We start from the raw sequence: 16,046 nt of genomic DNA on the forward strand, positions 1-16,046 counted from the left end.
AAGTGGAATCAAGGCTGTGAAATCCTAAGGCTGGAAGTCTGCCTCCTATCCAGCCCACAGAAAGGAAGGCGCAGAGAGATCCCAAGGGCTCAGAAAGCCTCAGAGTCATTCTGGTCTCTCATTCTTTCCGTTTATGTTCCTCAGTTAACTTGGTGTTGGGCAGAGGAGCCTCAATAAACACTGGTGTAGTGACGAATTTGGCCACTGTGGCTAAGCTGTCAGCTCCCTGTTTCCTCATCTGCCCATTCTTGTCTGTAAGAAAAGCAGAGTAGCAGGAGGCCTACGCACACAGGAGTCCCTTTCCAACGCGGACAGGCCCTGGTCCCACCACCAAGCCTTGTAGCCTCCCTCCCTGTTCCGCAGGCAGAAAGAAGTGGCACACGGCCCCAGGGATTGGAACTGCAGATTGCAACCTGGACTTCTCCAGCCGGCGAAACGCCGCTGCTCCCCCCTCTTCCCTTCCCCAAGTGGATAGCTGCAGCCACGCTTGTCACCGGCTGAGATTGCATTGGCCACAGGAGATGTGGATGATTTTTCCATTTGGTCCTGATGTTTATTTCATGCCCATCAATATCAGCCTGTATTAGGACAGATGAGGTTCTTATTTACAGGCTGTGCATTTTCACACTTGGTAATTATAAACCCTTCCCCTGTTCGGTCAGAGTCGTGCAGATCCATTTTGGCAATTAGCAGTTTAGTATTTGTTTAATGGGACTGCAAGAGTCTGTTACGGCACATCAACGCTCCCCTAATGATGGGCCTCTCTCCTCTGGAGCTGGCAGGTTTGGGCCGTTTTCACGGTAGGTGAGGCCTGATGGGAGAGGTTAGAGACAGGGAGAAAGGAACATTCAGTAGCCTGCCTGCCACTCCCCTCCTCCAGAACCCACTTGCATACGTGCGTGTGTGTGTGTGTGTGTGTGTGTGTGTGTGTGTGCGCACACACACACACTCAGCAACCAGCCCTGAAAGCAGGGACTGGATTACCAGAGCACAACAGCCGCCACTCGAAGGAACGTCACACGAGAGGCCATTAGGCCAGATGCCATTTCCATGTGACAGCTGTCAGCCTGCTGGATCCGACTGCTTCTCCTCCAACAGCTCACACCCAGCCTCTCTCCTATCACCTCTCTTCCTTCACCTCTCTTCTATGCCCTGACTGGGATCGCCCTCCCTGGATGGTGCTGGGGGCCAAGTCTTTGTCTGCCCAGCTGACAGGGAGCCCTAACCCAGCCATTGCCTCAGACAGCAGACTCAGGCTCTTTCAAGATGGATCCTCCTGTGACTGCCCCCCCCCCCCCCCCCCCCCCCGCCCCAAGGGCACGCTGATCCTGTTAGCGGCTGTTCTTTGGTGTGACCCACTTTTCAGTGGGCATGTAGGTGTATTCATGTTCACGGTGCAGCAGAATTGCCCAAGAGGACATGAATTGGGTGTATTTCGAGCCAGGGGCTCAACAGCCAATCATACAAGCCTTCCTGCCAGCCCTAGGATGAGTGAGGTATGATATGTGTTCTTCATGCTCTAAGTGTAAACCTAGAGTACCCTGTAGACTCTCATAGGTGAGCCTTGGGCTGACTTCCAGGACTCCTGTCCAGTTCCAACTCTTGCACTGTGGCCATGGAGAAGCCCAGCGTTCTTCTGCTTTTAGATTTGCCTGACTCAAAGAAAGACACCCCTCTGTCCAATCTCCTCAACTCCCCAATTCACACCCACCCACCCCCTTTAAGCTTAATCGCCTAGGACTGTTTGGAGAACTTTTAAGGTAATGTTTGTTGGTTCAACCAGAAGACAGTAGCACTAACCCCCACCCTCTAGGGATTTTAGAAAGTGGAAAACGGTGAACGGAGATGGAGGGAGACCTGTGGGGACTCCTCCATTCTTAAATCCTGACTCAACTGTATCATATGTGTGGTATGCCAGGCAAGTTTCTTAGTCTTAGCAATTCTAATTTCCTCACCTACAAAAATCTACCCAGAGCTACTTGCAAATTGCCCCTTAAGCTGTAGTAAACTTTGGTCACTATTCATCATCATTTGGTGGGGACAGGGTGGGCGTTTCATAAGTAGAATCTGCCTTCAGAGCAGCTGAGCAGGAGGCCTTGCCTCACAGGTAGATACCCCACACCCTTCAGGAAGCCTCAACTCCCACAGGCGTCCGTTGGTTACATCTGTAACTCGTATCTGATGAACTTTGGGGTTTGGTTGTATATAAGTTAAAAGAGAAAGTGGATTGATTCCACAAGGGCTGAAAGCACAAAAGAAAAATAGGACTGACTGATGGAACACAGTCCTGCTAGTGAAGGTAGAATATTCTAGCCAAAAGTCTTGAGAGCTTTTAATGAGGAGTTCAGGAAATACATTTAGCGCTTGTGAACTGAGTGCTAAAGACATGGTTAAAATGGCATAGCTTATGTTATATGTGTTTTACCACAGTTTGGAAAATGGATGTAGAAGAAACCCAACAGTCTGTTTTCCTGCTGTTCAGTGGACACATTAATGTGACCCAAGATAAACAAGTTTTGGGTCTGGTGTAAGCTAGAGTGTTGGACTTCCGGGATGAAATGGGCAGTAGCTGGCAGCCGTCGCTAGAACAGAAGCCGTGAGGGCACCTCCATTGCTGGAAACTTCCAGGGCTGAATGCACAGAGAAGTGACAGAGAGTTCTCTTGACTGCAGCACTGGGGAAGGAGACAGGAACCTAGATGGGGAGGAGGGGCAGAGACTTGAACTTGCAGAGACCAGCATCTGAGTCAGGGCCCAGGATGCGTGGTGGGAAAAACTGGGGCTCAGAGGATTGATGAGAATTTTGTTCTCATGTGCCATACGAAAGCCAAGACTGTAATAACACTGTATTAAGTCAAAGGAGTCGTGGTTCCATTAGGTTGTCTTAAAAGTCTGGGTTCAGGGCTGGGAATGCCAGTTATTTGGTAAGAGTTCTTGCCTGGCAAGCCCTGAGTTTCATCCCTAGCACCTAGAATACTAGGGATGGTGTCAGAGGCCTAGAATAGCTTCACTTAGAAGGTAGAAGGATCAGGAGCTCATGGTCATCCTGGGCCATGTAGGAGTTCAGAACCAGCCTAAGCTACGTGAAACCCTGTCTGAAAAACATAAGAGCTCTTGGTTCAGTTATTGGTCCTTCCGGCTACTTTAGAACAGAATTTCTAAAATTTAGAAACAGGGTTTCCTTAGACTAAAACCCTGACAAGAAATAGGGTGAATGCTTGTCCCTTACATCCAGTACCCCACTTCTGGGCAGCTTAAGGCCTGCTAACACCAGCTGGCTTATTCTTGACACACCTGCTGTGAGGTAAGGTCCCTCCCACTACACTCAACCATTTAGAACTGTGATTCTCTCTGCCTTGGAAGAATACAGATCACTGGAGAGAGCCCAAGAAGCCTTCTGCAAAGGTCCCCTGGAGAGTGAGGGTGAAACCTTAACAGTCCAGAGGGAGTGGCCAAGGCCACAGGTGTTTCAACAGCCTTTAGGGTGCTCCTGGGAGCCATCAAGTCTGAAACCACTAATGCAAATTGCAGTTTTAATTGAATGGGATTTTCCAGGCTGCCCCGCTGCTGCCTGCTCTCTCTTGTCAATGGTTAGCAAAGCCACCACCCCATCTTTGTATACTGAGGGAGACATTTAGCTTCAGAAGATGGCTTTAGGTTTGTGGCAGGAGCCACTTCAGTCTAGATACAGTAGTTGGAGCAGAGGTGACCCATGCTTGACACAGCACAGATTCCGGCCCTTTGTCCTAGGTGGTCTCGCCACATCAAATAGCCTCAGTGCCTTTGAATTTATAAAGTATAATAAGGCTGCTAAGCCCTGTGCATGTCGTATCACCAGTCCAGCATTTGCAGGCGTTGATTTAAACGAACTCTTGAAGCATCCATGTGGGAGCAGGAAGAGAAATCTAAGAGTGTTTGTTCTGGGGGAAGAGTGGAGGTTTCTCCTCCTCCCTGTTCCCCTCCTCACATCTGGATAGATGATTTAAGGACCATTTGAAGTGCAGTTTCCTGCTTTGTTCTCAATAGGTATGATGTGTGGGGGTATGTGCCGGCGTCCCAGGAGGTGTAGGAAGGAGGAAGTTTCTTAGGGTGTGTTGACCACAGCAAAGCTCTGGAACAGCCTCACAGAACAGTTTTCAAAGGGAAACAGTTTTCAGTGAGTAATTTGATGATCCCAGATGTCTGTCCTATCCTCCCTCTCTCCCAGCATGCTCTGCGGTCTCCTCTCTGCATCCTCTGCAGAATCCCTTACCTTTGGAGCTTAGAGGCTACCTCATACAGTTCCTTCCTTTCTCAGAAGCTACCAGGGGACAGACAGGGAGGTGCCTTGAACTCCCTGAGGTACTGTGAAGCTAGCTAACATGAGAATCTGGGCCCTCCCTGACTCTGTGCAGCACTTCCTGTCCTGATCACCTGCTACTCCTGGCCTTAGTCCTCCCCTGAGAACAAGTTTTCTGTATTCACCTTCTATCAACTGCTTTGTACCCAGGGAAGCAATTCTGTGAAGTTCTGGGCAGAAGAACAGTCCAGGGGACTGAGCTCAGCTAACTGGGTGAAGAAAACTTGTAACTTCTCCTTGTGTGGGCATCTCTGCACTGTGACTTTAAAGGTTGCTTCTTCAGCCAGTGTGAGCTGGGACAAGGACAGTCTAAGCTTTGGATACAGTCAACACTGACCACTTCAAAGTCACCCAGCAAAGCTGTCTGACTTGAATTAAATCTTTGAGGCATTTGAAAGAGGGTTCTCTCATTAGTTAAAGAAGGCAGGATTTGAATGGCTTCCCCCACTGACTTTGGTTGGTGATTATTGTTGAGTCTTCACAGTGTTCGTTTGAGGAGAAACATATTTTCATCTTTTCTTGGTCTTTCTAGGACTTAGGTCTTTATCCTTGCTGCTGGGATAAAACCTAGATGCAGAGGTCTTAGTGGTGTCCATCTAGAAGGTTCTATTTGTAGCGTGGAACCTGGCTGTTGGTTTAATACTGAACCCTCACTGGCTATTTCCCCTTCTTCTGCCTTTTTTTTTCTTGCCTTTGCTCTAAGGTGTTATTTAAAACTGCATCTTCTGAAGTTGCATGGTGTCCTTTTGGAGTTGTGCATTTATTCCGGTTGCATATACATTATGCCCTGCTGCGGGGATACTGTGTTACAAACTGCAGAGCATCAGTTGCAGGTAGTACTGCTGGCTAGGTACACTAGGAGCAGTTTACTGATCTTCCTGCTCTCAGCTGGACCTCTGCTGTGGAAAATGGGGACAGGTGTCCTGCGCCATCATCCTTCAGCAGGCTAGCCCAGGCATGCCCCTTTCATGGTGATGGCCAAAGTCCACTAGAGAGGAAGTCGAAGTTCCCTGAGTTGTTTCAGGCCGGAACCCAAACAGACACACCCTTCTCTCTAGCTCATTTTATTGCCCAGGCTCAAGTCAAAGGGATGAGGAAATAGACTCCTCTTCTTTGAGTAGAGAAACTACAAAATTATTGAGTGTTGGGTCCCAACAGCGCCATGGGACCTGCCCCTTGTTCATGCTGAGGCTAATGCTTTGCAAGTAGGAAGTGCCTGATACAAGTAGGATGTGCAGAAGAAGCAAATGAAGTTGCCACTGGCTAGATTTTTAAGTCAAGATTGGGTTGACCCGATACAAGGACAGTTGGCATCGGGCAGGCAGATGCTGGGTTCGTTCTGTGCCAGGGCAGGGACAGCGTGATTGACATTAAGAAACTCTTTTCCTTGTCATCCTTTCACTCCTGGTTCTACTCTCAACTCTTCAGGATGGTAGATGATCAATGGTCAAGAGAAGAGAAACCCCAAGTAGAGAGGGATTGTTGCTGCAGTCCGAGGTCCCCTAGGGGGTCATCATAATGGGTCACACATAGGGTATGAATATTCTTTAGAGGAGAAAGCAACCTCTGTCCAGTGTCTTTAACCTCTTTGTTCTGGGCTCTCATTGTTTGTGGTGGGGAAGGAAAAGAGGCCACAGGCTAGTAGGAATACCTAAAGGAGCACTTACCAGATAGACAAACCCTAGGGGGCCTGGAAGGTCTGTGGGCCAACCTGCTCTGGGCAAGTCTGATATATGTGATGGCCGCAGAGCCCCTCAATGTTGCTCTCTTTCCACTGGTAGGTATGCCCTGCTGAGGGAGATTTACTGGAACCTTCCATAGGCCGAAACACACATGCTAGACCTTCCAGGCTCAAAGTCAGACAGTATCCCCTTCCCAGTTATTTGTCCTAAAAGTTCCATGACTTTGCTTTTCATAGCCTATACTAGAGACTTTTCATGGTTGGAATGAGCTTTTCTCCGAAATAGACCAGGCTCATTCCAGAGCATGGGACATAGTCACCTAAGGTTGAGATGCCTACTTCTCTCCCTTCTCCCCCTTAGGGGATTTAAAAGACTAGTTAGGCCTGTAGGTATCACCTCTGGTACAAGGAAATCTGTACAGTAGCATGCAAAGGCATTGCCCACACAAAGTGTTGATTGTAAGGACCATGTTCCTTGAGGAGTATTTCACGGTGTTAATGATGCTCTCTTCTTGAGATCAGAAAAACAACAGCTTATAGCTCCCAACCCCAGCCTACATCCCTCCTTAGCCCTTCTAGGAGGCACAGCCAGCTCCATCGTGCCAGTTTCAGGTGTGACCCTATGTACTGGGGCTCCTGTGAGACAGGGAGGCAGAGATCGCTGCCAGTTAACTGGCTCCCACACTGACACCAGACACCTCAACTGTGCCCCTCATTTCTCCAGACTCCATGACGGAGATTTCGTGCACAAGCCGCTTCTGTTTGATTCTCCGAGAACCGTGAGAAACAGGGCCCGTATGGGAGGCCCCGCCTTCATTCTATTCAGTCTTTGTGTATTCAAATTCTCCTGGTTTCAGCTCTTGCTGCCCTGCCAGATTTCCATTGCATTGATGGCGTCTCTGAATTAATAAGTGTTTGCAACCACTGAAAAGTGCCCCCCCCCGCCCGCCCCTCAGCACTGGGTCTTATCCATATTGATTCCCCCCACCCCCACCCCGTGCTTTCTCTTTCTCTCCAGCTACTTCTTAGATGTTGTGTTTTGTAAAACGTTAATAGAATTTTTCTTGCACCCTGACACTTTTATCTATTCAGGAGGTCTTCGAAAGTCCCATTGTACAGCCGGACTGCAGGGGAAAGAGCCCTATTCTCTACAACAATGCTTGTCCCCAAAACACACACTCAGATCCCCCCACCCCCACCCCCCAATGCTCACCAGGGTGGAGGGAATGCGGAGACTTCAGAAGAAAGCAGGCAAACTTAGCCAGGAGAAGCGGGAAGCCAATTATGCACTGCTGAAAGACACAGCTTTGGGGAAAATTTTTTTTTTTAATTCAAAATATTTATTTCCTACGGGGATCTGAATTTCAGTACCAAAACCTGGCCAACACAGAAGGGAGGCTGTTTTCTTCGCTGTTAGACATTTTCAGTTAAAAATCAAGATTTGGCAAACATCTCAGAAAATGTGGAGATGGGTGCAAGGAAGCAGATGTCGCATTTACCTGCACTCGCAGCAGGCCTCACCCCCAACCTACCCCCACACCCCAGGCATCTGAATTCTTCTGGCATCCCAAGGTCTGAGTCTAAGATACCATATGCCGAGTGTGACTGCTCTGTGTACAAACAGAGCGGCTGATCTTATGGTGATTTGCTTGGGTGGTGTATGGGAGGCTATGGGCCTCAGCAGGTGTCTGAGGGGACTCTTGAAGCCAAGGCATGGGGAGCAGGAAGGGCCCAGAGAAGGAGGCCCTGTTCAAGTGATCTCAAACTAGCTTTGCCTCTCCTGCCAGCTGGTGCCTGGGAGAAAGCGGGGGTGGGGGTAGCTCCCTGTAAGGATACCCTCTCCATAGCAAATGACTGCAGGAGTGGGGGGCACCAGAAGGGGAAGGCCCCAGGAGCCTGTTTGTTCAGCCTGGGTTGCTTAGCAACAAAGGGGGCGATGCCTCCAGAAAGGATTTTTTTTTTTTTTTTTAAGTGAGACAGATCTCTTCCAGACTGGCTTGCCCGCCTTTTCCATCCTTGCCTGGACTTTGCCCTCTCCGCTGTCCTTTGTGATAGGATCTAGAAAAATAAGTTCAGTTTGTCCAGAGGCACCAGTTTTAATCCTCGTCACTGTTCACACGGGAGGAGTGAGGAAGGGTGGCCTGTGATTCCTCCTCCGGTGGCTTAGCTGAAGGCTCTCTTGTGAGCCTTTGAGCATAACAGAGTGCTGAGATCTTCCCAGCCACATACACACCCAGACTGCTCCAAGCACAGAGTCCTCTAGCTGACTGTGTGTGCAGCCTTGTGGGTTGGGTTGTATTTCAGCCGCCATTGTTGAATCAAGAATCCATGAAGTAAGCAACCGATTGACCCTGGTAAAGCAAGCCTTCTTGAGGGTAAAGGCATGTCTTGTGACCTAAAGGATGAGATCTTCAAATGCGAGGAATGGATTGTGGAGCCGTATGTTGTTTCTTGAGATCTGTGTGGAATCTTATAGCTAGAAATGTCCAAGAGTTGCAGGGTGTGTGAGAAGAAAGACAGAAGCCAGGCTGGGTACTTTTCTTCTTGATGGCCTTGAAAGAGCCCGGGCAGGCATCAGTGTCCTGGGTGCTAGGACTGCCATAACAGAGTACTGGAGGCTGGAGAGTTTCCACAACCAAATCATAGTTTTCTCATGTCTGTTTATCCTGGTAGCTAGAAGTCTAAGATTGTGCGGTGGTGGGGTTGGTTCCTACTGAAGTCTTGTTGGCCTGTGGCCCCTCAGCCCTGTCTGTGTCCTCCTGTTCTCATTTGAGGATGCCATTCATATGACAAGATTAAGACTCACCCTAATGACCTCATCCTAATGTTGTTGGCTTTAAAGACCCAGTTTGGATGGAAAGATGGCTCAGTGGTTAAGAGCACGGACTGCTTTCACAGAGGATCCAACTTGGGTTTCCCAGTACCCACATCAGACAACTCAAAACTCCAGGTTCCAAGGATCCAGCGCCTTTCAGTTTCCACAGGCACCCACATACATATTGCAAATATACACAGACACCTGTATGCACACAAACATTTTAAATCTTTAAAAAAATAAAGACTATAGTCACTCAGTCACAGAACTAGGAATTAGGACTTTAACTGACAAGTTTTAGGAAGCACAGTCTAGCCTGTCAGAATGAGGATACCGAAGACTGTTGTCTATAGGCTAATGAACTGAATATACATTAGAAGGGAAGTTAGCTGTGGCCTCTTGCTCTGTGGAACTCTGTCAAGCTGTCACCTTGTATTGACCTGGGTGAAGTATTTGCTATATTGTAATGTTATTTATACAACAAAAAAGACAATAACTTTCACAAATGATACAATATAATACAATTCTAAAGAGTGGATTTCCAAAAACAATTTATTTGTAATTACATGCAGGGGGTGTATTTGTTTGTGAATACAGGTGCCCACAGAGAATGAACTCTCTCTCCCTCTCCCTCTCCTTCCCTCCCTCCCCCCTCAAAGGAAACTACACATAGGTTAACCAAGATTATGCGAAGTTGAGGGGATTTGGGGGGTTTGTTCCCCCCCCCTTTTTTTTACATTCTCTATTTGAGCAACTATTACTTCAGCAATGGAAACCACCTTCCTCACCCCACACGATCTGTTTTTGTAATGTTCTGTGTATTTCATGAAAAGTCCTGAAGCAGCTTTTATTCTGTGTCTGTTTTCAGGTAGAGGATGCGATGCTGATGTTCGACAAAACCACCAACAGGCACAGAGGTAAGATGGCCCCATTGTAAGAGAATGCCCCTTTTTCCTCTCCCGGGGTTTCTCACCTCCCACCCCAGTAACAAAAGGTACAAGGAAGACGTAGAATCCAGGAGGTAGACTGCGTATATGTTAGTTACAGAGGGTCACCATAGCACAGTGAGTCTGGGTATCAGACAGTGAAAACCATCTTGGCTAGGGAACCCTGGCTGGAATTGAGCGGCCACACCCAGTGCCCAGGTTCAGCTTACCTTCCTCACCCTGGCTCTCCTAGTCCTTGCCAACCTCAGCACTCAGTGACCCTGGTGGAAATTATTCATAGTGATTACTCAATCAGACTCTCAATTTGCATCAAAGGAGGCTCGGAGAGCAGCCTGTCAGCCTAGGACTGAGTGAAGTGGAAAAGCCTTACTTGAATCTGTTAGCTGATTACACAATTGCAGATCAGGAACAGTCCTGGGGAGCCTCAAAATGCTTGGGGGACAGCTGAACTTGTTTGCTCCCCCTGGCCAGTCCATATTATAGAAAATGAGTCTCCCTCAACCTGGGGGCCACAAACCTTTGAAATGATTAGCACAATGTCTGAGCTTGGCTTGGGAGTGGATCTCTAGTGTTGAACAGATTTGTCAAACAGAACTCTCAGCAACCCCTGCCTGCAAGAACACGGTCAGATAGATCATTGCTTTGAATGGGAAAAGGGGAGGAATCTAGAACATCCTCCTTGAGATGAAAGTCAGAGGAGGTTATGACTTAGGGCAGTATTCCGCTGTGCTCTGGAAGTGCTGCGTTTCTGGGGTCCTCATTAACGGAGTGGTAATGAGCAGTGTTCTCCAGGGACGGAGCCCTGGATGAGCCTACAGACTTGTTTCCTTACCACATCTATTGTTGTTTACATTCCTGATATCCCCTGTGATCAGAAGTGGTTAACCTGTGCTGGCTGTGTCCTTCCTGTCTGAGGGAGCAGTGAGTGACAGGCAGGAAGGAATGAAGGGGGGCTTGGGAGAGATCTGCATATCCTGTCTTCATGTGCCCAGCTTTCCTCAAGATGGAGAGTTCAACACTGGGTGGATCAGTGGCAGAGTAGAGGACGAGGAGAGAAGGCAAGGAAGGAAAACAAAAACATGGAAAGACTCTCTCTCCCTTCCCCATTACCCTGGAGCTGGAGCAGGGGAGGAAGGTGTGCTGGTGATAGGTGATAGACAGTTTGTGATTACTTTCTGCCATCATCAACATTGTCTTGGTGACGTTACAGATGCCTAAGTTAGGGTGTGGCAGCACAAGCTTTGTAGTCCTCTACTCAGATGAGATAGAAGAATCAACCTAGGCAACATAGAGTGATTCTGTCTGCAAGAAGTACAGGGACCGCGGGGGGGACCCAGTGGTTAAGAAAACTAGCTGCAGTGTCAGAGACCACGGTGTGGTTCCCGGCAGTCACTTCAGTGACTACTGCCTGTAACTCCAGTAGGAGGAGGTCCAAGGCTTCTAGTCTCCATAGGCTCCTGTATGCACATGCTTCTATACAACTGACTGACACAAAGACACACAAACCTATGCATAATTTTTGTTTTAAATGAGAAGCCAAAGCACAGTTTTCTTGTGTCTCTCATAATTTGACCTCCACAGCCATCTTGGGAGTCACAGAGTTGTTGTGACTTTGGGAGGAATTACTGCACCTTTTTATGCCTCCTCTGTCCATTTATAACGTGAAAGTAATAACAGCAGTGTGCTAGCGGGTTTTTGGGGTTTTTTTTTTGTTTGTTTGTTTTTGTTTTTTTTTTAGTGCTGTGATAAAACACTATGGCCGAAAGCAACTTGGAGAGGAAAGGGTTTATTACGACTTACACATGGGTCTATCATCAAAGAAGGTCAAGGCCCTGATCACTGGCTTCTTTTTCCTGCTTGTTTAGACTGCCTGGGCCCTTCCACATTGACCCCTAATCAAGAAAATGCCCCGCAGATGTGCCTGCAGGCGATCTCATGGAAGCATTTTCCCAGCTGAGGTTCCTCTTCTTAGATGACTCTGACTTGTGTCAAGTTGACAAAAAAAATCCAACTAGGACAAGCACCTACTTTAATAATGCTGTTTGGCAACTCTTAAGGCCAAGAATAAGTGTGTATAAGTGTCGGCTTTTAGGATAATTATTTTTACCATTTTATGGCTGCGATACGAAGGCTCAAGAGAGCCAAGACTCTAAGGCCCCATGTAGCTCCCAGCCCAAGGCTACTGATTTCAGACTCTTCATTTTTCTTTGTGTGTCCAGAGAGGAATAGGCTTTTCTGGGTGAGTGATGGCATCTAAATGTGGCTCCCAGCAGTCAGTGTCAGAACTCGCAGTCTCAGGAGTATGCTGAGCTGTGACGGCGACTGTGTCCTTTTCTTATGTGTGTTGGGATCTGGGACCTAAATGCAAGGTCTGGAGCACAGTGAACTGCTTTCTCAGCTCTCTGTCTCTCTCTCCCTCTCTCTCCATCTCCCCCTCTCCCTCCATGTATGTGTGTATGTGTGCACATGCATGCATACGTGTGTTGAACGTGTGGGTCATGGAATGTCATATTGATGTCAGATGTCTTCCGTGATCACTCCATTTTATTTACTGAAGCAGGGTCTCTCACTGATTCAGTTAGTCTTCTAGCCAACTTACCTTGGGGGAGCTCTGTCTTCTCACCCAGCCCTATTGGGTAGCCTGGGCTGTGTTCGGTCCCGGGCTCCAGGATGATGGACCTCTATAGTGTGTCAGGAGCCTCAGCAGAGAGCATAGACTTGGGCCCATAGTCTGGACTCTCTTGGGCCTTTATCACCAGTAGGAGGGACAGGTCAAGTTAGTTGCCACTCTGCTTTCCAGTTGCTACCATCTGTCATTTGCTCCCTGTGGTCCCTGTGGAGAAAAGATGATCCCGAGGCAGATTTGAGTGGCAGTTGATTTCTGTCCACTGAGGGGCCAGCCTGGTCTTATTAATGCCATGGGAGAGAATCCTGGGGATGAGAGTTCAGACTTTGCCTCCCAGTGGATCCATGTAGTATGGGGTGCTCCCATGTCATCCCTAGATAAAGCTGGTCTTCCTCTAGCTTCAGGGACTAGGGTCGGGGAGCAGAGGTGCCTAGGGATTTTCTTCCCACTGCCAAGTATCTGGCCATTACAGTTTCTTTCTCTAAGAATATGGGAAGATGATTGAGGGGTTACAGGAACCAAGTGTGTCTGACTTGTAGCTTTGTATCCTTTAAAAAGGCAACCAGGGGTCGGATGTATGTGAATAGTTACTGTAGGTGGGATCTCTGGGAATCAAGTCTACTAGGAGTAGCCTGCAGGGAGGTTATTAGGAAGAGACCTTGACTGGGTGGCTAGAGGGAAAGTCTGACCTCTGATGACATCAGAAATGAGGCTATCTATCCAAGCCCAGAGTAGGATGAGGGCTCATCTCTGTACCAGTAAGAGCCATCTACGAATGTATTCTGTTCAGGAAGTCAGTGTGATCTGGGGTTCCTCCCAGCAGCCAGGAAGGCAGGATGTAGAGGATGTCCTTCATTTCTGAAGGTAGGCATGGGCATCCTGTCTCAACACCTACCCTGACTTCTGTTGTCAGAGATTCACGGTTCTCTGAACAGGCTGTGTTCATCATCACGGTAGAAGCAGCCAGTACTCTGCAAGCACTGGTGCCAGCACAGGGGCTGCGCATGGCAAATGGCCAGAGGTGAGCCGGCCTGCACCCAAGAGGAAGCAGCGCTTGAGGCATCAGCTCTGCCTGTGTGACCTGCAGCCCAAGCTTACAGCCACTCTGCAGGCCGGCCTGGTACCCAGCAGCAGTTCTGCGAACAGGAGACTCAATGAGAGTCTACACTGCATCCTCAGAGTTTGTTCTAGCTACGACACACCTTCTTGTTGTCCATATTGCTCCTCATTTTCAGAGGGAAAAACTAATTCACACAAAGTTTGGGGGAGCTCCTGGTAGAAACTGGGAGCCATTCTTGTTCGTGCCTGCCATTTCATCCATGGTCTTCTGTGACACGATCTATGTCCCCCGGGGAGAGAGAGAACGATGCCTTTCCAATTTTCTCAGAGTCATTTCATTTGCTCTCTAAAGCTTGTTAGAGGTAGCCTGGAAAATACTGGGCAGATCATCAAAGGGTTTAATCATCAGGGATGGGGGTGAGGTGAGTTTGTTGCTTTATCCTTGCAAATGGCAGATAAGATCTTGAAGTCAGCATTAGATATTGATCCCAGGGTGGGGCTGGAGCAGGCACTGAGGGGGGAGGAGGAGGAGGAAAGGAGGCAGAAGGTGTCCTTCCAATGTGCTTGTTTGCTGCTGAGAGGGGGAGAAAGGGTAGCTCAGCTCTCTTTCTGCTCTCCACAGCTCAGCCCTGTAGAGTGTATGGAATGTAGGCATGTGGGCTGCTGAAGTAGATTCTGTCTATGCTCACCTCTTCCAAGAGAACAGAGCCCCTGGTGATAAGGAAAACCCTGTGACCTCTGACTCTGGGCTCCTGAACTCTGAACCCCTGGGTCCCTCCAGGGGAAGAGCTGGACACTTGGGGGTACCCATGGGAAATGAATGGGGTGTCTTTGAAGCCAGAAGGATTGGATGGAGAGGGTGTAGCCTCTGGCCCTGGCATCCCTGCAGCTGCCATCACCCAGCAGGCCTGTTTGTTGTGGACCATTGCCAGAGGCAAGGGAACAGGATACACCGAGAGCAAAAATAGAGATTAGAGTGATGGACAGCTCTTCCCAACAGCTTCAGTCACTTGTAAGGCAATGGAGAGAAATGACAGCTCCAAACAAGCCACTGCCTCACCAAAATGACCCTTCCTCTGCACCAGCCACCATCACGGCCTTGGAACTGAGAGGTCCTTTCTCTGGGCTCTGTACGGTGGCTCCTTATGGTATAGCAACTGGAGAGGCACAGTGTGGGCAGATCTGCCAGAGGCCACAGCTCCCAGAAGGCTCCCTTCAAGGCCTTGGACCTAGACCTTGACTCCTCTCTCAAAGCCTGCTCAGGCTCCACCCCAAAAGCCGTTGGCCCAAATTTAAGGTCTCAGTGATTTGTGTAAGCAGTTTATTTATTAAAACGGTGCCAGGAAAATGTAACTGAAGCCATGATAGCAGAAGATAATGCTTTTCTGAGGGAGGGGTGTGGGGGGGAAACAGTACTTAAAGTTTTGAAAACCTGCCAGATGCTCACTTTTGAAATTGACCTCCCTAGCCCAGATTGACTCTTTTATATACACCATATAAAGATGATTAAGGGTAGTACTGTAATTATTTGTTTATTGACGCCTATTTGTCAAAAAAAAAAAAAAGACGCATGTGAAAAGAAATTCACGGAGACATAAATGATATTACGTATTTTTCAGCCTATAGTAATGAGCCCTAGTACTCAGGATGCTGAAACAGAAGAATTACATGTTTAAAGCTAGCCTGGGCAACATACATAAATCCCATTTAAAAATAAATAAAAGTAAAAGCAGCAGTTTGTTAGTGTCTGATGCAGAGCAAAATGGTGATATGGGCATGTCTCCCCTTAGAAGATTCTGGAATTGATTTTATTTACCTGGTAGGAGGGCAGAGTTGGGCTTCACAAGCTTTTTAAGTGTGACTTGGTATTTGAAAAGGGTGGGTGCTTGGGGGCTGGAGAGTTGGCTCAGTGGTTAAGAGCACTTGTTGTTACAAAGGACCTGGGTTCAATTCCCATCACCACGTAGAGGCTCAGCGCCTCTCAAGGAACAGCAGCTGTGGTGCACAGATATTCATAAAGGCAAAACTCTCCTACACATAAAATAATAAAAACTATAAGCTTAAATCTATCTCTATCTATCTAGTTTTATTTGCCTCTGCGCACTCGCGCATGTGTGTGTGTGTGTGTGTGTGTGTGTGTGTGTGTGTGTGTGTGTGTGTGTGTGTGAAGGGTGTTTAGCAAGGAGGCCAGGCCTGGGGGAAGGGCTGTTGGATGAGGGCCTGAAAACATAAGAATGAGCATTGATTGCCTCAGCTGGCTGTGACATGGATTATAACGTGACAGGATGTTTTACCAGTGCCCACCTGTAGGTCTAGAGTGGGACCTGTCTGTTGGCCCTGCTAGAATTATGGCTGTAGTATTTTCCTACCTCTTTCTAAAATTTTAGATTTATTATTCTGAGAGAGAGAGAGAAAGAGAGAGAGAGAGAGAGAGAGAGAGAGAGAGAGAGAGAGAGAGAGAGAGAGAGAGAGAGAGCAGGGGAGGGGGCATGTGGTTGTGTATGACATACTGTGAGAACCCATCCCTACTTGGGATCCAGGGACAGAACTCAGAATTGTCAGTTTTGAGCGGCAAGCCCC

General features: G+C 48.2%; 1 protein-coding gene across 4 annotated transcripts in view; it reads left to right on the forward strand.

Moving 5' to 3' along the window:
• Msi2 (musashi RNA binding protein 2) overlaps positions 1-16,046 on the forward strand; it is a 373,444-nt gene that overhangs the window by 232,885 nt on the left and 124,513 nt on the right. For all 4 annotated transcript variants that reach the window (XM_052195698.1, XM_052195695.1, XM_052195696.1 and 1 more), the window contains exon 7: positions 9,703-9,751. In XM_052195698.1, coding sequence (XP_052051658.1) covers positions 9,703-9,751 — 49 coding nt within the window. The remainder of the gene's footprint in view (positions 1-9,702; positions 9,752-16,046) is intronic.

The sequence above is a fragment of the Apodemus sylvaticus genome, chromosome 10 (genome assembly GCF_947179515.1).
Source record: "Apodemus sylvaticus chromosome 10, mApoSyl1.1, whole genome shotgun sequence".
Classification (NCBI taxonomy): Eukaryota; Metazoa; Chordata; class Mammalia; order Rodentia; family Muridae; genus Apodemus; species Apodemus sylvaticus.